This window comes from Accipiter gentilis, chromosome Z (assembly GCF_929443795.1).
Source record: "Accipiter gentilis chromosome Z, bAccGen1.1, whole genome shotgun sequence".
Lineage (NCBI taxonomy): Eukaryota > Metazoa > Chordata > Aves > Accipitriformes > Accipitridae > Astur > Astur gentilis.
The window spans coordinates 22,767,509-22,790,194 of NC_064919.1; the positions used below are offsets into that span (position 1 = coordinate 22,767,509).

The 22,686-nt window shown below is 40.7% G+C and overlaps 1 protein-coding gene across 4 annotated transcripts in view; it reads right to left on the reverse strand.

The window, feature by feature from the left end:
- Window positions 1-3,167: 3,167 nt before the first annotated feature.
- The window catches only part of ZNF608 (zinc finger protein 608), an 86,061-nt gene continuing 66,542 nt past the window's right edge, over window positions 3,168-22,686 (reverse strand). For 3 of the 4 annotated variants that reach the window (XM_049794819.1, XM_049794818.1, XM_049794820.1), the window contains exons 4-10: window positions 12,591-12,678; window positions 9,665-12,116; window positions 7,463-7,880; window positions 6,729-6,901; window positions 5,664-5,817; window positions 4,333-4,414; window positions 3,168-3,332 (exon numbers count right to left, since the gene is read on the reverse strand). In XM_049794819.1, coding sequence (XP_049650776.1) covers window positions 3,326-3,332; window positions 4,333-4,414; window positions 5,664-5,817; window positions 6,729-6,901; window positions 7,463-7,880; window positions 9,665-12,116; window positions 12,591-12,678 — 3,374 coding nt within the window. In that variant the 3' untranslated portion in view covers window positions 3,168-3,325. Of the gene's footprint in view, window positions 3,333-4,328; window positions 4,415-5,663; window positions 5,818-6,728; window positions 6,902-7,462; window positions 7,881-9,664; window positions 12,117-12,590; window positions 12,679-22,686 lie in introns of those variants that run through there. The other variant, XM_049794821.1, reaches the window with a different exon arrangement.

The following is a 22,686-nucleotide window of genomic DNA, read 5'->3' on the forward strand; positions in this document are numbered from 1 at the left end:
CCTGGTGTGGTTTAGGATGGATTCAGGGATTCTCGAACTTCATGTCCTTTGGGGGCACTTGTCCTGCCTGCACTTGTCACAGTGACAAGTGGGACTAATAACCCAATGGTTAAGGCCAACCAATGCACCTTTCAGAAGCAAGGGGGTGATGGCACAGCACAGAATTAACGCTGTGAGTTCTCAGGTGTTCCTTAAGGCCACCAGCGAATCTACAATTACAAAACTTGAGAAATGTTACTCCTGGCCCCCGTTTGCACGATCCCGAGTCTAGCCCTGGTAGCCAGCCAGCTAATCAGTCAGACCCCTGTCCTGTTTCTGCCTCTAGAGCTACATGATTGCTCAAAAAAACCCCAACACCCTCTCTGTTCACATTCATTTTTTCCCAGTGCAAGCACCACAGGCAGTAGCACTCTGGCTGTGTTTTTTGGGTCTGTGTGATGGGCTCCCACTGACAGACATTTCATTTTTCTAGCTGCATTTCATGAATGCTAAAGAACTCAAAGAAGTAAGTGCAATGCATAAGCCTTGCTTCACCTTTGCAGGGCATCCAGCAACATCTGGATGAAAGATAAGAGCAGGGTCAATGACTGCAGCTGCTAGAAGAGCAGAGTAGTAGAGTTGTCAGCTGGAGGGAACAAAAAGTACCAGCGCTTCCTGTGCAAAACAAGAGTGCAAATGTATCTGTATCATGCTCCTTCAGCTGCCCCTTTCCAGTGACCAGCTCTCTTAGTCCCCAGGTTTCTAAACTGTTTCCCTTGTATTACTGCTTCAGTTTGCTCATCCTTTGGATGCTCACAGAGTGGTGAGAGGACCATAGCAGATGCATGTCAGTGCTCACACATGTGGGTGGATACCTTTTGGCTTTGGAGAGTGTGGAACCAAGGGGTCATGCTCACTGTTGCACAGCCTTTAAGGCGGTCAGCATGGCAAGTGTTAAACCAAAAGGAAAGCTGTAAAGATAGAGGGAAGACAATAACCTTAAGTGGAAGACAATAAATGGCAATGGATGTTAGCCCCTCTTACAGACTTCAAGTCTTAACTGTTGCTTACCCTGTATCAGTCAGAGTAATTCATTCCAGTTACTCACGACACTCAGTCTTAAACCACAGTAAATCAAAATCACCAACAGTGTGAATTTATAAGATCTGTTTTGCTGCAGAAGCATTAACAGTCAAGGCTGAAAAAAACCCCAAACGGTACATTTCAATACAAAAGCCATCTGAGCCTTTACTATAGAAGTAATAAGGCATTTATTATTTCAAGAGCCCTGCATTCACAATATCCCCTTTTCAAAGAAAACACCCCTTCCTTCCCATTTTTTATGAGGCTAATTTGTAGTATGTCACCACTGTGAGACTTCTGAATGTGTTCATAACAAGACAATAAGAGTAAGCCACAGATGAATGATGTGTAGTAAAAATCAATAAACCTTATAACTAGTCACTAAGGGAACTGATTTTATGCCTATAAAAATAAAACAATTATAGCAATATTAATGGCAGATTCATCATAGTAATATAAAAAGTCCAAGTGTGCTTGTCTGTTGGAATCTTTAATTCATCCTTCTGTATTAAGTATTCACAAGGTGGGAGAAATGGAACCGACTTGAAGAACAAGCTTTAACTTGTAGTAATTCAACCTGTCAAAAAAACAAACACAAAAACAAAAAAAAAACCAGTAAAACTTTAAAAAACAGTTTTGACAATCAATATAGCTCAGATATGCAGGAAAGGACAAAAGTTAAAGCCTCAAAAACCTGACCAGTAAATCTGACTTTTTTTCATGTCATGATTAGTGATTTCATATTACTGTGTACTGCATAAACTGCACTGTAAAAAAACAGGTGGCATAGCCACATAAAATATTTATTTTGCGGTAATGCAGGTTAAGCACAGCAAAGGACTTTTTTTTTTTTTTTTAATCGACAGGATCTCTGTGTTTAGGCATCTGTTGATTTGGGAGTTGGGGGCAATACTGACATAATAGAAAAAATTTGCCTATAATTTATAGCACACAGAGCTGCTCTAAAACAGGTATTAGAGATCTAAATTCCACTAATACCATCCAAGGTGTTACTATGGGCCTTTTTCAAGCCTATCAGTGTCAGCTGAAAGAGGTCCACTGCCAACTGGCTTGGGACCCGCATCACCTGCTGGGAGAGGACAACATCACAGGCCCAACAGGGAGGCACAGAACAGCTGCAGGTGCACACCAGTAACTGAGCCCCAGAGAGAACCTCTGGGGACACAGACTAGTAGCTGTGTGGTAGCTGCAGCCTCTGCTATCTACACCTATGACACATCTTTCAAAGTGGCCCATAGACACCATGAAAGTACAAACCCAACTTTTTACTTTATTCTGATTGCCAAATTATTTAAGGCAGGTATAAAAATGAAAGCATTAGATATACATTTTACATAAAAGAAACTAGATTACAGCATAAAACAAGTAACCAGGCAATGGCATTAAAGTCTCTCTTCTAAAACAGGGTAATTGTAAACATTAAAAAAAAGACTGCAGGACTATTCAAGTAATAGAACAATCACAGATATCTTCTGGTATGCAGGCTATTAGTTATCTGCCATTCAAGATTATCAAAAAAGACATTTCATTATTCACAGATGCTCATTATCTCCATTTAAAATCTATACATTATATACAACACAGTTTTTGTGGTACTAGAATCCCCATGCCTTCCAAAGGTATATTTTTCACAATACACAATTACAATGAAACAGTGAATACAGTAACATTTTACACTGATGCATCTTAATAAGAGCCACCAAATAGACGTCTACATTGTACCAAAGTGTCATCACAGTTAGCCTCTCTGAGAGCTTGTGGGAAATATCAGAAGGGTATGCAAGGTTCAGGCACACTGATACATAACATTATTTATTTACAATCAGAAAGAAAAAAAAAGAAAAGAAAAAAAGGAAGAAGAAGAGAAAAGAAACAAACAGCCTTTTGCGGTTAACGCTTTCTAAACATGACAAATACATATCTCCTTTTACTGTGTGGTTCGCAACTTAGCAGCAGACCCTGTGTGCGAGCCTTGGTACTGATACAAAAAAAGTAAAGAATATATATATATTTTTATATATATATGTATATATATATATATACGCATATATATATATAAAAACAGAAGTCTAATTACAGCAACATTTGTTACTCTGTGATAAAATCTGCAATTTACAAAAATGAAATGACTGGTTTTTGCCTGCCATTAAGGCATTTCAAATTAACACCATGGAACTGATGTCTGTAATAAAGCGCTTCCTCATGTGATCCAGTCACATGACAATGTACATCTCCAAACTCATCATTCTCTGAAAAGAGAAAGAAGAATGTTTTAGTATGCAGCATCCTTTCCTCCTAGGTTTTTTCTGCACCTCGGATACACCATGAAATGAAATCTGCACAGTACTCTCAATCCCAAGAAGGAAAGACAGCAAGCCACGTCCTTGTCCCGCCCCTGCCAGGAGCAACATACTAACAAGTAACCTGTGCCAGAATTTATCTTCTGGGTTCTGACACCCTAGCATCCATCAGCTCTTTCAGGGCTACAAACCTTTCTCATTAAAGTAATTCCAGCCAAAAGCCTTATATGGTCACTTCTTTTCAGAATCAGCTTTCAGAAAGACACCCATAACTATGTAACATTGCAATACTATTTAATATATTAAACTCTGAGGCTTAACATGGCAGCGATGAAAGAAACCCTAATGTTAAGGATGCTTTGGGTTTTTCACTTGAGATGAGATCATTGTAATACAGAAGAGTCTCTTTCCTCTTGAAGGCTAAGGGTGATGGTTGAAGAGTAAATTCTACTGAAAACCTAGTAAATAACTAAAGAAGTAAATGCATGGAATGGGTATGTAACTTAAATACGATGTCACCTCTAATGGACTCCCAAGCAAACCTCTCTCAAAGCAAGATCAGCAAACCAGGCAGTCTTGCAGAATAGATAAAAGCTTAAGTTTTCCTGGTAGTACATGGATCTAACTGAACATGAACTTTAAGCCCCTCTTATAAAATATCTGGATCTTAAATTGCATTTCATAATCACTTGTTTTATCTTAACACCAAGCCTTAAAACATAGTCTACGGAAAATCTCAGAAGACAGACTACTTGTTCCTTCTCAATGATCTATGTTACAGTCAAAGGACATAACTAAGGAGAAAATGTCACCTTAAAGAGAATAAAACTACAATTAACCCAAAGTCCCAAGCTTTTCTTCATCCTTAAAAACTGTGTCATACAAGGAACTGCAGACCATCAGGCTATAAAACCTAATATATATAGTTTAAGATTTACTGGCTATTTACCTTCTTTGTGCAGGAAACATACCAGATGCAGATGCCTGAGCAGCCACCTGCTGAGTGGCAACAAGGGCAGCAGAGGTCAATCCTGAGGAAAAGAAAAAATGAAGGAATGTTGATGTACTTCTGGTTTTAATGGATTTTTGTGCTCAGAGAAATGTTAGGAAGCATCTCTAAGGCAAACAAACAAAAAAAAACCCCACCCTCAGAAAATGGTGGGATTTTAACACTACATAAATGGCAAATTATTTCAGGCAACAGCATTAAGACAAGTCTGCCCAGTATGATCAATATGCCTCCATATAGTAAGCTAAATTGTCCTTGACAGATATTTTACAAGAAAATACAGCATTCCTACTTACTGTATTCCTTTCCAAGTACTGCACTGCATGATGCTAAGTGGTTTATATGAGTTCCTGAATAGGAAGCTCAGTAGAAATAATAGGTACCAGGAAACAACAAGAATCAAAAGTCACAGTGAATTACAGAAACGACATGCCAGCTGCTCAGAATACAATACTTTCATAATAACTTACCATTTTTACAGTTTTCCTACTGAACAAGCATAATGCATCCCAAAAGGCAGAGGGAATCACTGAATCAAACTGAGAAATGTCAAGACTTTTACACAGGGAAAATAACTGCTGAGGCACCAAGTGAACATAATGAATTCATGTCATTTAGCCACCAATAGTGATAGCATGTACTTTGCTGCATGGGAGGAAATCTTCTTTTAATTCAGCTAGAGTCCAGGGTTAGAGAAAAACAGTCAGACTGGTATAAAACCTAGGGAGAATGAATAATATCTTACTGTGCTGCTTTTTCCCTGACTGCAACTTTGTGCACTGCATTTGCCAAAATACAAGGAGTCCTCTTTCAGATGGTCAAATTATAACAAGCTCAAACCCTTGTGACTGCAAGGCCTTGTACATAAAATATGTTCAGTATAAAAAGCTTTTGTCTTTGCTACAGTTCTTCCATTGCTTACACAAAGAAGGAGGTTGTTTTGTTTGGTTGTTTTACTGCCTTTTAGCCAGTTAATGTCAGTTTGCAGTAGGAATCAAAACATGCACGTGAATGACAGCCTAACTGGTACATCTTTAGTAATGCTCTAACACCCAGGTTTGGAAACAAAACTTGCTATTTCTCAGGCATGAAGCTATTTATTTGCTCAGAGTCCTCACTCTGAATTTTCAAGTGTCCCTCCTAAATGTAAAGCACTTCTGATTTAACGAGGGGATCTCTATTCAAAATGCTTCATGTAGGCATGATTTCCAACATCAAGATAAGAACTCCATGAGGGAAGCTAATCCCACCATTGGAAATCTTCTGCTCACCTTGAAATGGGTCATATTGCCCAGGTATAAGGGGGTAACCCATTCCAACATGTGTGTGATGGTGCGTATGGAGATGCCGCTGGCTAAAAGGAGAATGACGGTCTCGTTCTCTTTCTGCTTCCCGTTCACGCTCAGCTGCTGATTTTTCCACAGGCTAGTAATAGAAAGTGGAAGAAAACTGGCGTGAGAATTTTAAAAGGGACAAAATCACAACAAAACCACATTTGCCATTACCTGACAACAACCTTTTGAATTCAAATGATGAAGCTGATTATTTCTGAAGAAGTCTCTCTACTAGATTATTTGCACTTGATTCTAATCTAAAGCTGGTGTATCTGGCTAATGGAAGATTTTCCAAGACACAGAGATTTTGAGGCAACACACTGCAGCTTGAAGCCACTGTGATGACTTCCAGTTTTGGGCTTCCTGAAGCTTGGCTGACTTGCCAATGCCTGAACAACCTAGTTGAGCTGCTGAAAGCTGATGTAAATGAATCCTCAGCCCTCTTTAATACACTCTGGGGATCAAGCCTGCCTGAATAGCAAGAAAGCCCTTTTAAAAACAGAATCAGTCAGTGACTTGCTCACAATTAAAACTAGCACCAACTTATCTGAAAGTAAAGTAACAGTATTTGCTCCAATGTGGAGATCTTCAGAAATGGAGGCTCTTAATCTGCTGTTTGGAAGACGTGGCTTCTTGGCAAACATAGGTAGGAGATATTACCAAATCCCACAGCCCAATTTCTCATTTCATTATCTGTTTCCAAACAGGAGCTTCCTGTTTAACCGCAATAAACTGTGCACCAGGAGGTATCTCTGAATCTATTTTTCTATACAAGTCCATTCATTTAAGCTAGGAAGACTCTTGAGCACAGAACTGTTACATGTGTCACTTTCAGTTTATGCCACAGAAGCATCCTGACTATAAATTATTTTTATTTTAAGCAGTACTATAAAGAAGAATCATGCATTCAGAGCTTGATGCCAGATTGTGTGCTTCTTAAAATGATGTTCTCTACCGCTCCCCATATGTACCACTCTTCAGTAACAACAGATGAAGCCTTACAACAGGGGACTTGCTGCGATACTGGTTGGCATGCTGCTGGAGCAAATCCAGTGCTTTGGACTCAGTGGTTGATTTTGCATTGATGCTTGGGCTGGTATTGACTTTCTCTGCCTCTTCTCTCCCTGACATCTTCCCATAAACTGGATAATGAAATCCTGGAGAGAGATAGGCCCCTGCAGGTAAACAATAAATACCACATCAAGTTACCATTTCTACATTTTGGTTATATCAAGGTGGGAGGAGGGGATGCCAGGAGAGAGGATAACATCAAAAATGGATCATGCAACTATCAAACAGCATCTTTGCTCTTCAATTTCTTCACCTAATTTACCCTGATGAATGGAGGTTATAAAGAGGGTTGAGCTGATAGCCATTTCAGACATTTATGGGTCCTCTTTTAAGTGAAAGGAATAGTAACTATAATGGTTCTGACAGTAAGTGCTTAGAATATTTTTATAGGCAATAAACTATCTGTCAGTCTAACAGCAATAGCAGACTGTCAAGGGTTGAGAAAACTGTAGCTGGGAACTGTGACAGTTCATAAAAGGAACATCTTGTATTAAATCAGTTTCATCTACAGAACTTTCCCTAGTGGAAGCACAAGCAAAACAAATGTCACCCATGAAGCTTTTAATTTACCCTAGCTACTAACAGAAGTATTAAAATGCAGGCTTTACTGCCCTTTGAGGGTGTAAATCTTAACTAGCGTGCAAGGCAAATTTCAGAATACATACCAGGATAGCTGTGCATTAGGACAGGAGAGACTGCGCGATAGGCTGGATGGTTGGGATCGTACATCTGTGGATAAGGATAAGCATGCAAGTACTGGATATATGACTGATGCTGACTCATTGGTGAGGAAACTGCTACTCTAGCACCCCGAGAGTCCTTCCAATTTACAGGAGTCTTTCGATCATCATTTTTTATCTTGCTCTCATCCACTGATTGAGAATCAGAACGCTTGACCTCTTTAGGCTCCTCTTTAATGCTTGCTAATGAGACAGGAAGGTTAGGCAGGGAACTTTCCTTGTTAGGTGTTTTTCTAGGGCTGTCTTCTTTTAACTTTTTCTCACGATCAAGTTCTTCTGATTTTTGCTGATCAAGGTATTTAGGCTGATAGACATAATGATGCCATGTTCGTGAATCTGGATCCTAATATGGAGGAGAAAAAAAATTTTGTTCTCAACTTAGAGGTTGAAATAAGATCATTATTGATTATTTCCCATACTTCAGTTAACGTATTTTTAATAGTTGTTTTAATAACATATCCCTATTACATAGAGGAGAGGTTTGCCTGCTACAGAGTGCCTTGAGCTCAAAACCAAACCAATATTCCCATGAAGGACCAAGAGACTATTATCAAAACTCAATTCAATTGCTTCATCTTATATCATTCTTCATGCCTTTAACTAGTTTAGTCATGAAATACATATGCATTGTATCAAAGTTCTGGGACCACGCTATTCATAAAACATTTTAATTAAAGCTCATAGAGACATTTTACCACTAGAGAGCAAAAAATATCTGTGAACTACAAAATTAAAGCTGGTTAATGATACACCAGAACACTCAGATTACCTGGAACAAGGAACCTGAAAAGCTGATCTAGCTGGAAAGATGCTAATGCTGCCTCTGATACTACAAACATTCAGGAATCAGTGGAAGTCAGACATTAAGGCAGACTTCTCCAGCTGGCAGTCTTATTTCAAGTTTGTAAAATTACAGATGGGTAAGTATGTACAGGATCAGGACCACATAGTTTAAAGAAAATGTACAGGATATCATAAATACATTTTTGCATAATATATTACGTAGACCAGTTTATAAACACATTATAGAATTAGGTAGGTGAGTTCTTTAAAAGACTACACCAAATCAGCACTGAGCAGTACCAGCAAGAGTACTTTTTTTTTTTTTCTAATACAGGATAGGCAAGAGCTCATTGTAAAGATTGTCTCTGATTGATACACATTTATGGCATGTACAACAGAAACATAAGTACACAACTAGACTCTTGGACAGTCTCATTCAAATACTCATTTGAATCAGCAGAAGTCTTCTACTTGGAGTGGTACTATCCCACTTTCTTTGGAGCTCCCTAACTCCCACTCACCTGATCCCACCGTATCTTGAAAGGCAGCCTGTAAGGGTGAAGTCTGGGATGTACCGTACACCAGAACATGAAAGCATCAAGCACTGAAGCTCCGGTTCAGAGCACAGAAACAGTTGCATTGCCTCGAGTGAAGGCAAAGTGACATCTAGGAAGGTCAGCACGAAGCCACTGGATGAAATTCTGGTTCCACTGAAGTCAATGGCAAAACTATTGCTGACTTCAATGGAGAGAGGATTTCATCCATTGTGTAGGTCTGTAGGGGCTTGAGGTTGGTTGGGGAGAGAAGGGGAACTTAACTGCTTCAGAAAGGTCACCTTGGGTTAAGATAAAGAGCTGAGCTTCAAGCCAACTCTTCAAAGAACCAGCTCACCCATCTTTAGTAAATGCCAACTGTCATTTAACAAAAAAAAGGAACACTTCAAACCATGTTTCAAATCTACTTTAAGTCCTCTCACAATGAAAGCTGCTTATTTTTTTAAAAAATTTCTCATTTCTGAACTAAGCAAATTGCTTAGAATTTACATCTGAAAGACAAATCTAATTCTATTTATCCATGCATGTAATTTAAAATAGTTTATTCAGGTCTTAAACCTGGGTTCTGTCACCACCCTGCTAGATCTTTTTTTTCTTTTAATCTTTTCAAACAGCTCAACTAAAAGGCCTATTGGTCTCTTCACAGACTACAGTACTACCCAGCATGAAAAAAAGGATGGTGGAGTTTGTTTGGCTGCAAAGGTAGATGAACATAGCAGAATCAGGGACAAAATCTCACATGACTTCAGGATAAATCAAGACACTTTTGTTCCATTTCCTGTGATCTCACCTGTTTAAACCTTGTGGTTGGATCTACTCCTGTTTGCTTCATGGAGTCCATAACAGACTTCATCTCCACGGCCTCCTTTATAAGCTGGTGGTTTTCCATTTGTTTAGCTTTGAAACTCTCAGACTGAAGCTGCTGCTGGTGATTGGAAAGGATCTGTGATTTGCTTGTCTCCTCACCTTTGTTGGGGACTGATGACCCTATTTTAGTGTTATTTTTGCTGGACTCTGGAGTTGAAGGAGCCTTTGAAATAGTGGCAGATGGAATATTCTTCTGCTTATTGTCATCCTTCCCAATCTCCTTCAAGGGGGGGTCATTCTTCCTTTCACAGTCCCTCCCAGTTTGTGCCATTTTCTGTTCTGCTAGTCTCTGGTCCTCATAGTATTTTTCATACTGCTGCCTGTAAGCAGGGTTAGAGGCCATTAAGGACTTTTGGTCCATATAGAGCCCATAGGCATACTGTCCATAATAAAGTGACTGAGCAAGTGCAGGGTGTCTTTGCGTTATTACTGACTGATGTTGAGGCTGCAAATTAGAGGAAGCGTTTTCGCTTTTCTTGGCATCTGACGGTTCTGCCTTCTCTTTCTTTTCAGCCTCTTCCTCAGCCTCTTTTTTGATCTTCAGTCCCTGTGGGGTACTGCTGTTCCCAGCTGCTGGGGCACTGACCTGTCCAGAGTGCATGTAACTTGGGGAATAATAAGGATCGTAGCCATGGTAATAGGGAGAATGACACTCTTTTGCTTGAGCTGATTGTGCTGTGGCTGAAGAATGTCCTTTTACAACACTGTCCTTATTAGAAATAATATCTGACGGAGAGCTGGCCTTTGACCTCATGCCCTCTGACCTGCTGTCAGAGCCACCATCATCAGCCGCATCAGAAATATCCGAGTAAGCAGGGCTGTTGGTTTTAGCGGCTGCGCTATCTGCACCGTTTTGTGTCAACACGTGCAGTGGCGCCATGGCAGATTGTCCATTCACCAAAGTGCTGCATTCCATCCTGGAGGCACTCCCTATGGAAGGGCTGGGCGCATTGTCTGTGAATGTGTAAACCTTATCAGCTTCAGCCTTAATACTTGCCATCCTGCTCTCTTGAGACTCTGACAGTCCATTAGCTAGCACTTCATTCTTGTTGAGATGGTCCTTTAAAAAATGTCCAGATAAGTCTTTCCCAGACCCTTTTGAATCATCCAGCTTTCCCAGCTTAGAATCCATCTTGGGGCTTCCCGTCTCTTTGCTTTCTTTGTCCTTCAGCTTTCGCTTCTCCTTTTTCTTCTTGTCTTTGAGTGATGTGAGAGCTGGGTTTACAGTGCTTGGCTCTCCCATAATTGTGGGCTTTGGTTGAATAGGTTTTAGAGGAGGGCTCTTTGGTGTAGCCTGAACAATAGTAGTTGTTAGAGAGGGCAGTCCCGGTATTGTCCCTGTAGTGGTGGTTGTAAAGGCTGTAGTAGGTATAGCTATTAATTGGGGAGGAGTGGGTGCTGGCGCTGGGGCAATGGGCCTGGCTGTTTTCAGTTTGGAAAGGTTTTTATCCACTTTGCAATTGTTTGCTTTCTTGCCTTTATCACCCAAACTCTTCTTGTCGATTAACCCTTCAGCCTCCAATTTTGGCATTTCAGTTTGCAAATTGCCATCTGCTACCGAGCAATTATCCAGAGTGGTTGCCATATTAGAAATCACTGGAAGGCTGTTCAATTCACTGTTAAGACCTTTCTTTTTGCCAGAATTCTTGCCAGTTTTGGAACTGATAACTGAACTGGGGCCATTGCTGGTCAGTTCCCTTTTTCCCTTGGGGGTCCCTGGGGTAGTGATGGAGGAAGGAGATGTCGGTGCTTTCAGTGGATCAAAGCCTGGCAAATTTGTGCTTGGCTCACTGCATTCAAGTGCCACATTACTCAGTGCTTCCTCACAGTCTGAAATTTTGTCTTCACTGTCAGGCTCAAACTCCAGTTTGTTTTCTGGGTCTAAATGTGCATGAGCCTGATGGTATCGCAGTCCATTAATGTGCTTGTACTTTTTGTTGCAGTTGGGGTGAGGACAGTCAATCAGCACTGGAGAAGAGCAGCCTTGGTCCAAAAAAGTAGTCTCAGGTTTCCCCTGTGGGGTTGTGGGAGTGCTTCTAGAGTTAGTACGAACACGTTTTCCAGATTTATTGTCCTCCGAACTGGAGTTCAAATCTAGCTCCATTGGAGGCTTAGTCTTCCTCTTGTTTGTGGAAGAGGGGCTGGCTTTGACTTCATCCATGGCGCAGTTTGGGGGTGTCCTGCGCCCACTTGAGTTAAGGCTGCCCCTCCTCCCCTTCCCATTAGCACCACCTCGATTCTTATTCTGAAGTCCTCTGGACTCTGCAAAACTCGCATCATTCCCAGGTACAGCTGCAGCTGCAGCAGACCTTGCCCGCTTTCCCCTGCCCCGTCCTCCGCGCATTTCCAGGTCACTTGTTGGTGATTCACAAAACCTATATAAACAAGAGCAGATTTCATCACCAGGAGCCGTGAACTGAATAAACACCAAAACAACACCACTTCCCATAACAGAATCTTGATACATGTTAAAGGAAAGACGTCCTTCTTCCAAATGAGAATGTTTCAGTCTCAAAGGGAAAAATAATCAAAAAAAGGACAAAAATGGCAAGAATGAGACCACCTAATTAGAACAATGTAGAGAAAAAATTTCCAAACTTACAGAAGTGCATTTTTAAATTAATTGCCCTCTGACTGAATCCCATGTTATCTCCCCTTCCCTCTCAAAAACACAAAACAAATAAAAACTCCCACCCCACATTTCAGTGTGGAACAGAGAATTACTCGTTTCACTGGTGTATGTTTTCAATTATAACCAGTTGGTTTTTATTAATCTCTGTACAGTCTCTTGACAGAGATTGGGCGTGAAAATACAGCAGAGAAAAAACAGACTCAGAATAATTGCCTACCTCGGAGGGGCCCAGTCATGCTTCGTGCAGTCCAGCAGCGTTCCCACATAAGTCTTGTTCCTCCACGTAACATTTACCACTAGGACACCTGCCAGCGAGAGAAAAACAAAGTATTATCACAGTCAGAACAATAATTGAGATAGGCTTTTTGTTTTGCTCTTTTTTCATTTTTTTCTCTCCTTCCCCACTAAGTGAGAGCTTTATTCTCATTTGCTTTCAAACGCTGTGGTCTATACTCTTCCTCTTCTCTGGTTTCAGTGACCTCAAGTTAAAGCCCACACGAAAGGCAGCAAACAACAAAGAACAAGAGTGTGTGCGCGCATGTGTATGTATGTAAGAGAGAGTGTATGACTGTGTGTAATCAACATACAGCTGACAGAAGGAAATGGGTTTTGCCATGTCCTGCTGTAAAACAGCAACACTCACCTCTTAATTTTGCTATTATTGCACATAATTGCTTTCGCTTGGCAGCCAGCCAGCATAAACTAAGCACCAGTTACAGTGTTTAAATCAGTAGGTGACTGAGAAGAATCTGCTTTGCTTTGAACAATATGATAATGATGCTTCTATTTATTTGAAATTGCATATATCCAAACACACAAACACACGCACACGTATGCACTGCAAGTTTTGTTCAGCAGATATAGGATGCAAACGTGTATTATTTGCCTTGCTTTCTCTTCTGTGGAAAGCAAGGCACTAGACATGGAACTGCAACCATACAGTAAAGCTAAGAGAAACTGCGATAGAGATACATAGAAAGAAAGATCCTTTAAAAAATGTACTGTAATTTAATTGCTTTTCCACTCACGACTTTTATTAAATGTAAATTCGCCTGTCCACCTAAAGCAGACTTCTAATTTTGGTTTATTTGAATTACACCTGTAAAACGTGTGCACAGTTGGGATGCCCTAAGTAACCATAAAATAAATATGGGGGATGTCATTTGAATGTTTTCAGGTTGCCATCAAACACTTCTTCACACAATTTATCATCAAATTTATGGACTAGCCAGCATAATGACCTCTTTGATTCATTAACTTCTGCAGATAAACACAAGGTAGTATTATTGAACCAGCCATCTCTTCTCATTAGAATCTACACTGAAATAAAAAATATATTCTACCTAGCACAGAAAGGCAGGATGCAAAATGTTTCCAATCTATGAGAGGCATGAAGACACTAACTCGCAGCTGCCAGCCCTGTGACTTGTTTTTCCTCTACACTTCCCTTGTTCTAGCTGCAGTGTTTCTGTAACGGATATAATAATGGCATCGTGCCAGAATGTTTCCAGCCGGTCTTTTTGCTTTGTCTTACCAGTGCAATTTCTAATTTCGCACTAAACGATCCCTCTCTGCTCCACCAAGGTAAAGTAAACATGCAACCAGCCCCTTATTTCCCCAGGGGCCTTTTAGCAGCGGGGAAGCATCTGAAGCGCTGTTAGCAGAGGTACCAGCGAAGAAGGGATTTCCTTGAAAACTCTCTGCAGCAGATTTGAAAATTACTCCCCATATGGTTTTAAGTTGACATTATGGTAAGGCAACCAGAATTTCGTGCGCTGGGACCAACTGGTCCGAAGGATGAAAAGATAAACGGCTCTTCCAGCCAGGGTCAGAGCCAGGCTCTGAATACCTAGAAGGATTAGGGTTAAATCGCTATGCTGTATTTTTACGACCTACGCAAACTTGGCAGCCTGGAAAGCAACCAAGCACGTTTCACCCTCGCCCCCTTCGACCGAGAACCACCGCCGGAAAGGGCGGCTAAGGAGAGGAGAGGGCTGAGGAGAGGCGAGGCGGGAGAGGAGAGGCTCCCGCCCGCCCGCGCTGAGGGGCCTTTGTCGCCGCCGGCCCCGCGGGGCGCCCCGGCCCCCGCCGCCATTGGCCCGCGCCCGCCGCCAGTTCCGGCTCCGGACTGGCCGCGCTCCGCCGCCGCCCGGGGGAGGGGGGGCCTCCGGCGGGCGAAGGCAAGCGGTCGGAGGAGCCCGATCGCCGCGAACGGGCTGCTGCCGCCGAGGGCGGCCCGGCGCGCCCCGCCGGAGCCGTCCGCCGCCCGGGCGGGGAGCGGGGGCTGCCGCAGCGCCTCAGCCACGGGCGCCGAAGCGCAGGGGAGCGTGCGGGCCCTGGGACGGCGGGTGCCGTGTCGTTTTCCTCGAGTGCAGAAGTCGCGCCGTGTCTCGAAACCTCTACCCCTGCTCAAAGGTACGGGCAAAAACGACGCGAAGAGGAGAACGCGTCAGCAGATCCACGGAGGGAACGGAATCCTTCTCGGTGGAAGTCGGGTTTCTCACAGCCAGCCACTGCAAGCACGCTACGGAGAGATGCTAAAAGGTGTTCCTCCGGTAACCTTGATGCTTTCTGTCCACCTGAACAGCTTGTCAGCTGTGACTCCTTAACGCTCCAAGTGAAAGTCACGGGTATTTTCCATCGCTAAACTCTGTGTCTTGCAGCCCATCCCCCTGAAAGCAGCACAGTTGCCCCACCACCACCCCCACCCGCCCCATTTACCACATTTACCAGTGTTCGCCCAATCTCCTAAACGTACAAAGCAAGGAGGACTTTGACTTCCCACGGGGTACTACGGGAGAACTATCTGTGCCAGCCAGCCATTTTTCCCCAGCTAGTTCACCTTTACCCTTCTGTTAAAATCTAGTTGTTAGGTTTTGTGGGTTTTGCTGGTGCTTGGTTTTTTTTTTTAGTCAAGGTGTACTCCATCTTCCTCAATATTTGTAGTCTTGTCTATCTCTGCGTGTGCTTCCTTTATTTATGTAACAGTCCTAGGGGATAGTCTGTTACCTATTTATAGAAAAGAGGACAAAGCAGAAGGCATGGAGTAGATGTAATAATAAACCCCCCCCGAAATCAATACACATTTCAGTAATTCTTTGAAGACGTTCAAATGACCTTCCAGTGTAAGAAAGTCAGTACTTCAAAAATGAACACAAGTAAGTTCCTCCCTTAGAGTCAGTTACATTTAGCATCTCATCGAGTTTGTCAGTCTTAGCAAAGGCCCCAGTATGTATGTATGTAGGAGTGAAGATTCATCTCCACGCTGCATTAGAATAACTGGCAAGGAATAGATTTCCTAATCAACAGCCACAGGTAAGATTCCACAGAACCAGCAGTGAAGGTAGCTCATTTAATCTTCTAACTTTGTCATAGAAATGGATCAAGAGAATGTAACATGGGAGGTAGGACTGACCCCTAAGGAAACATGCAATTGGAGGCTTATCAGCCAAAAGCACTGGGAAATGAAAACAGAGATGGCAAAGGTAACTATACACTAGATGCACTACTGAAGAGAAAGGCTTATTTTTGCTGTACCCAGTCAGGGTGTAGTATTACAGGTTTCTTTGATCCAAAATACTTGTCCTGGCACAGAGTTCAAGCTCAAAACAAGAACCTCTGCTGGGACTTCTCTGCACTGGCTCAGAAGCAGTACACAAATAGTACTAGAGCAGTCTTCAGTTCACCTCCGAGCATTGCGTTTGAGCACAGTGGGCATGTAGTCATAGGTGCGCTAACCCTTCTCTAAGTTGTCCCAGCTCCTCTTTCGAGCATGTGTGTGCTGGGGCATGGCTCTCCACATACTCCCTCCGTCTTAGGAAGTAACTAACATATCACATACAGAATCAAACCTCACTGGGGCTGTGTCAAGTCATAAAAAGTCCCTGTAATGAGACTTCCTGTTACATTAGACTATACGTCAGAGTATACACATCATATAACAATAATTTATTTAGCATTGCCTGAACAAGAGTGAAAATGCAAAGGCAGTCTGAGGAAGCCACAGGTTTCATACCGTCTGAATATAGAGATGTTATTTTCACCTTAAAAAAAGCTCAAGAGGCTAAACTATTTAAAGTAACCACTACTGAAGAATGGGAGAAAAATTCAGATGCTTGTAATGCAGTATATCTGAGGGTATTGGGACTCTTAAGATTCCAGTTCAGGAAACCTGGCCAAATATCTAATCCTGTTCTTATGAGGTTGGATCACACAATAGTGAATATATTTAGACTACATACAAATGTTTCTTCCACCAAGTAAGGGTGTCAACTGAAGAGTTTCACCGATTACCAGAGCACAGTTCACAAGAGTTGGATGTAATAAACTTTTCCCAAAATGAGGATGTAAATTTCTTCATTTAATTTGGTTTATCATTCCATTTGCAAACTATGTTAACTATTCAGTTATAGTGTATCTGAAATTAGCAGTATCCTCTGCAGTCTTCAATGTCAAATATCCTAAATTGAATCAGCCAAGAGTAAGAAAACAGAAATTTCAGAAGTTACTACCCATGCTACTCTTTATCATTAATGAGTAGACAAAGACAGTGGTGAACCTGTTATGTGTAGGAATTACAAAATGGTGTTTAACACAAGAAAATGGGGTCACGTTACCTAGAAGTTTTACAGCTCACCTACATTAGTCAGCACCTTTTCTGCTGAAATCCATTATTAGCCAAGGCGGGATCATACACAAAAGCCTTAATGCACGGCAAAGGTGCACACAGGATGTTACCTAATGCCCCCCATTGTCAATGGAATTCCCTCCTTTAACATCAAGGGGAATTTCATTAGCCTGTTAGGAGCAAGAAAAGTTTCTGTATTTTGGTTCACAGTGCATGTACCATTATGAGCTTTTTTTCTTTACTTGTCACATTCATTACCACAGTGTTTATGGCAAAAAATTACAAAACAACAGACAGGAAAAACTAACACATGCCTAGAGGAGCACAAAACCATTTTACATAAGCAGTTCTGATAGATATAATAATCTGTACGAAATAACTGTGCCAATTTGTACTTGGATTTTATTATGGAATGAAAGGTCACATGTCACAAAAGTGATTTGTAATAAAATTATTTTCAGCAATCTAGAGAAAGAAGCACTTTTCCTGAGTTTTGTGGATGCAATGTGTCTGTTCTCTTTCCCTTGCCCTCCCTTTCTTTTCAGTCACTGCATAACAAAGTCCAGAACTAAAACTGGCTGTTTACTATTAACTAAATTTATAGAATGAGATATGTTATTACAAATTGGAAACGAACTACCTAAATCTGTTGTTCAGTACCTGAAAAAAGAGCCACGCTCTTTTGAAGTCAGCCTAACCAAGGCAGATATGCTATTTTGATGTAAAAAAATCACAATCACAAGACATTTTCAGTAAAAAGGCAGGGTACCATTCCTGTTGACTACCTTGACACTGCACTTCTGGCAGCCACATCAAGCTTTTAAGGATCTACTCAAATCTAACAGGATGCACTCTTGCAGATGTTCCTTTATCTAAAGAACAAAAGACTGAAGGATCTCGTGTGAAACAGATACTAATCCTTCTGCTTTCTTGACTCTGTTTTCTGCAATGAACATTAAGCCAAGAATTTTTATGCTTTGTATTCAAAACTTTGAAAATGAGATCATGTGGTTAGGAATCAAATTATCACATTAATTTATTAAATGCAGGCCCCAGTTTTTTTAAATACTGGCTTTAGAAAACAAACACATTCAAATTCCAATATAAGTAGACATTACTCAATTAATCAGACTGGAAAGCCTGACAATGTTTACAGCATAGGCTGCTTTTGTGTTCAGATCACAGCAACTGCTACAAAATTCTGTTTTAGTTCAAGTTGATTGTTTTCCCAGAAAACTCAAAAGACCAGTTATCTGAACGGGTAAATGGGTATGCCTTCATTTTTGTAAAAGGAGCTGTTCCCTCTGTTCTTAACAGAAAATCTGGACAAAAGTATCTGCAAAATTCTGGAGAGAGCACATCTGCACAAAATCTTTCTGAACACTTCCGTAACTGATTTATTAAAGACTATTTTAATGATCTTCCAAAACTAGGAATCATTTGTTTGCTTTCAAGTCACCAAAAGTCACTTAGATTTAAGAAGTCACGTTTAAACATGAGTGGAGCCCTACTGCTCAAAACTCCCATTCATTTAACAGTTCTGCCTACTGCCTTTACTATTCTCAGTATCATTTTCAGACAACTTTTGCCGAGTATACTATGCTTTGTAGTAATTTTTATAAGATTACTTCTTTAAAAGTTTAATACAACAAATTCTTGTAGCAGTACTCCTGTGGCACAGAAGCTCTTCAAGGTTGACATGCAGTTCTCAGTATTGAGAAGGCCTCACGTTATCACTTGACATAACATTACAGCAAATTCAATTCTTCGTATCTTTATGATCAGTGAATCCACAAATTTGTTTGCAAACCAAATTCCATTTGCCTTTTGTCCCAGCCTTGCCAAGTACAAACAATACAGACATGCCTGGGATAGCTAAACCACAGCATAGCTGTCATCAGTGAGTACACTGCCACCATGGATTAAACATGTTTTGTTCTGCATCTGGCACTGCCATTTTTTTAATCCCACATATATCTATTTGACATCACTGTTCTAACAGTAAATACAGTATATTTAGTGTGAAAAACTGCAAGATGAAAATCTATAATCTTAGGATTATCTCAAGCTTTTTCATTGCCATTGGTTTAGTAAGAGCAGTGTAACTCATTTGCCTCACAACATTCACCACATCATCATCAATCCCAGATCCACATATACACCTGCAATTCATCCAGGCATAAAAACTACAGAACAATGTTTATATTAGACTTGCAATGCAAATGGCTTATTTCTCCCTGATTGCTTCCATCAAGAAACTAATCTAAAATTAACAGTAAACATTCTACCTATAAAGTCAAGTCTTCTACACTGAATACTGATCTGGTAGACATAGAATTTATTTACTACTTTAATCACATTCTGTCTAGCACGGCACATGAACCTACCTACATTTACAGCAGGTGCACATGTAACAGACATCAACATCAGCAAGCCTGAGAATGTAATGACTGTCAGGTGGTCTGGAAATGCAAGACTGGAGGGGTGTGCGGGGGGGTGTTTTGTTGGTGTTTGGTTCTGGTGGTTGTTTTTTGTTTGATTTTTTTTTTTTTTTTTTTTTTTAAAAGCCCTACTGCTGCACTGAATGTTTGAAAAGTCACTTTAACCACATCCTGTAATCAAACCATCTGGAGCACTGATTAGTCATCCTGGACACTGGACTTTATCTGAACAAATACTGTATAGCAATGAAGCTGAGAAGACTGGATAGCATTAAGGAAAAGAAGCATAATGGAATACTGCTGGTACCGTCATAAACCTTTGAGATGCTTAGCTGTGGTGTTAATTTAGTACTTTATGAAAACGTAGTAAGCTTAAAGGTTAAAGGGCTGAGAGGCTAAAACCTGCTATTTCAGTTAATGTTGCCCTGCTGGTGGCTAAAGCAGGCTGGCATTACTCTAGCCACATAAACTACAGCAGCTTCTTAAGCAGCATAACAAACTTAGTTCATATCCATGTGATTTCCAGCAAGTTCTGAGTAATGTCAACCTAAATTTCACAGATACTTTATTCAAATGGCATGCCCTTTCTTTCCCCCTTCATTAAGAAGTCATCAGTACAATATATTTAGGGTAGCAACCACCACCCTAGCTTAAAAAAGCAGTGTTACACCTTTACTGATACACAAACAAAACATACATTCCCTGGACTTGCATTACATAATCCCATTTGCATTCAGAAAAGAACCAGCAATTATACAGTGAGGAGTACCTCTTGAAGCCATGGAGTTGGGCCATCCAGGGGACAACTTTTTCATCCCACGTAGTAATAACTAATATATTTTTTCAATCTAGAGGTTTATCCCAGGCCATATAGAAGAATAAACACTGAAACAACTGAAGAACGCCTGTTTCCCCATGAACCCATGTGCTTAATACACAAAAGAACACACAGCCACTTCCATCACTGTCACGTCTCCCACAGCCTTTGTTCTGAAGCCTGATGAGCTGCATTGATTTGGGAAAATCATTGAGCTTCTTGGAAAACTAGACTCTAGCTTATTCACCACCATCTATTTCTTTCTCATGAAGACAGTTGGTCAATATTCAGTTGAATGGTCAGCTAAAAGCAGCTCTGGTTCCTTTTCTTTTTCTTGCCTCCCTAGTAACATTACCCTTTTCCAGCTTTAGTATAAAACAAAACAGCATGTTAGGAAGACTTGTTGCGGAGGATGAGCTGAGATGGTGGTGCCTCTGGACAAAGCTACAACTGAAACGCTAAAGGCAGGTTGGCTCTGGAAAACAGGGCAGCATCTCATCAAAGAGTTTATGTCCCTTATCAATTATAACAATCCCAATATAATTTTTCCAGTGTATGTTTCTTCTAAAAGACAGTCTGCCTAACAAATAACCAATAAGCAAGATATAAATGCAAATGGAGAGCTGAAGAAAAACAAATGGTCCTAATCAAATACAAGGCTAAATTTTACACTCATTAAAAGAGCAATAAAAGACTCAATGAAAACTGGGTAATACCCCAGAAAGTACATTGGATTGGGTCCCTAATGGCTTGTAGGTTTATCCACAACTGAATAGTTCTACTAAAATACGAGCTACTTAGGATGGTGATTTTGAAAACTATGAAGCCACAGCAACCAATGTAATTTTCTCCTGTCAGATTTATATCAAAGTGATTAGATTTTGGCAGGACTAGGAAAACTTTTGGATACATTGCTGTTATACCTCTTGAATGTCAGACCACATGTTTGCAGTGTTTACAGGAAAATGACCAATTAATGTTATTGTAAACTAACCATAGGTTTCTGACCCCTGGAGTACAACTAAAGATTTGTTTTTGTACAAACCTTACCTTTTCTTTGGCCAGAGTAACTGAACCACTTCACTGTTCTACTGAAGCTTGAGAATAAAACTGCAGTCTTACCTTATTTCAGTTGACACTAAAAATGCAAGTTGAAAATCATTTCACATCTCTGTGTTCTGAAGAAAACCAAATCTGTTTCAGAAATAAAAGTGTTTTGTTTCCAGCAGGTTTTTTTCTCTTTTACTTCAGTAATCATAACTGTGATTCACATAGCCTGACACTGAAAAATGTCACATAGTCTCAATTTTAGGAGAAGGAAATGCTATTCTGTAATCCCTTGAATTTCCCACTCGCTTCTCAAGCGGTGTTATTTCAGCTCCTATATTGCTGCCCTGTGGAACACATGGACATTCTTCTGCCATCTACTAGAGCGAAAGAAAAAGAAGCCCCACAATTGACTGCCTTTGCTTGTACTCTAGGACCATATGTCACTTGAGATAAGGAACAGAACATAGGGCTTTTCAACTCATCTGTCACACTCACTTCCTGCAGTTTATATTAATTACAGGATCTCTTCAGCTAGTTATTTCTCTCCCAAACTCTTTCACCCTTAAAAGCAAGTAAATAGCAAAGCAAAACAAGACTGGAGTGTAGGGAAAAGAACTATTGTTTAAATATGAGAAGTAAGACCAAAAAGGGAAAACCAAAACCATTTTTTTCTCACCCTGACAAGCATTCAGGAGTTCCTTTAATAATTATCTGCCTCATTCCTATGCTTCATCTCAGACACCAGACCACAGAAATACTGTTTTCATCAGCAGACTGTTGAGAAACAGCTGCAGAAAAAAAGGAAGCTGATATAAATTTAGGTGTGTATGCATGTGTGTGTGTATCTGTCTATCAAAAAACCCCACTCTTAAGGAGCTTATACGGTTTTGTTTTTCTTCCTAAGGTATTAGGACATCTCAATAGAAGTTTGTGTCCCAGCTCTGAACTCTGCTACTGCAGGAACAATCCACTTGGAGAGTAAAAACCAAGCAAATAACAGATGACAAAATGCACCTCTAAACCTTCACGTGTCTTTGGTGATTAGTTCCCCAGTGCTCTACATCATGATAAAGAGCTGCCAGGTGCAAACTGGTACAATTACTTATCAAACAGTAGAGCAGCTAATGAAACATAAAAGGAAGACAGAAGAGACAGAATTTGTGGAAAAGAAACAGCATGGATAAAGAAACAATTCCAAGCCCAAACCATGAAAATGCTTCCAAATCTGTGGACTGCAGATACCAGAATTGCAGTCGAGCCAGGCAGACAATACTGCTCAACCTCAAAGAGCTGCTGCTGATCCATGTACCTCATTGGGATTGAGAGGCAGAGCCTCTTATAAATTATGATGCTTTATTTAAAGTCAAAGCATTTATTT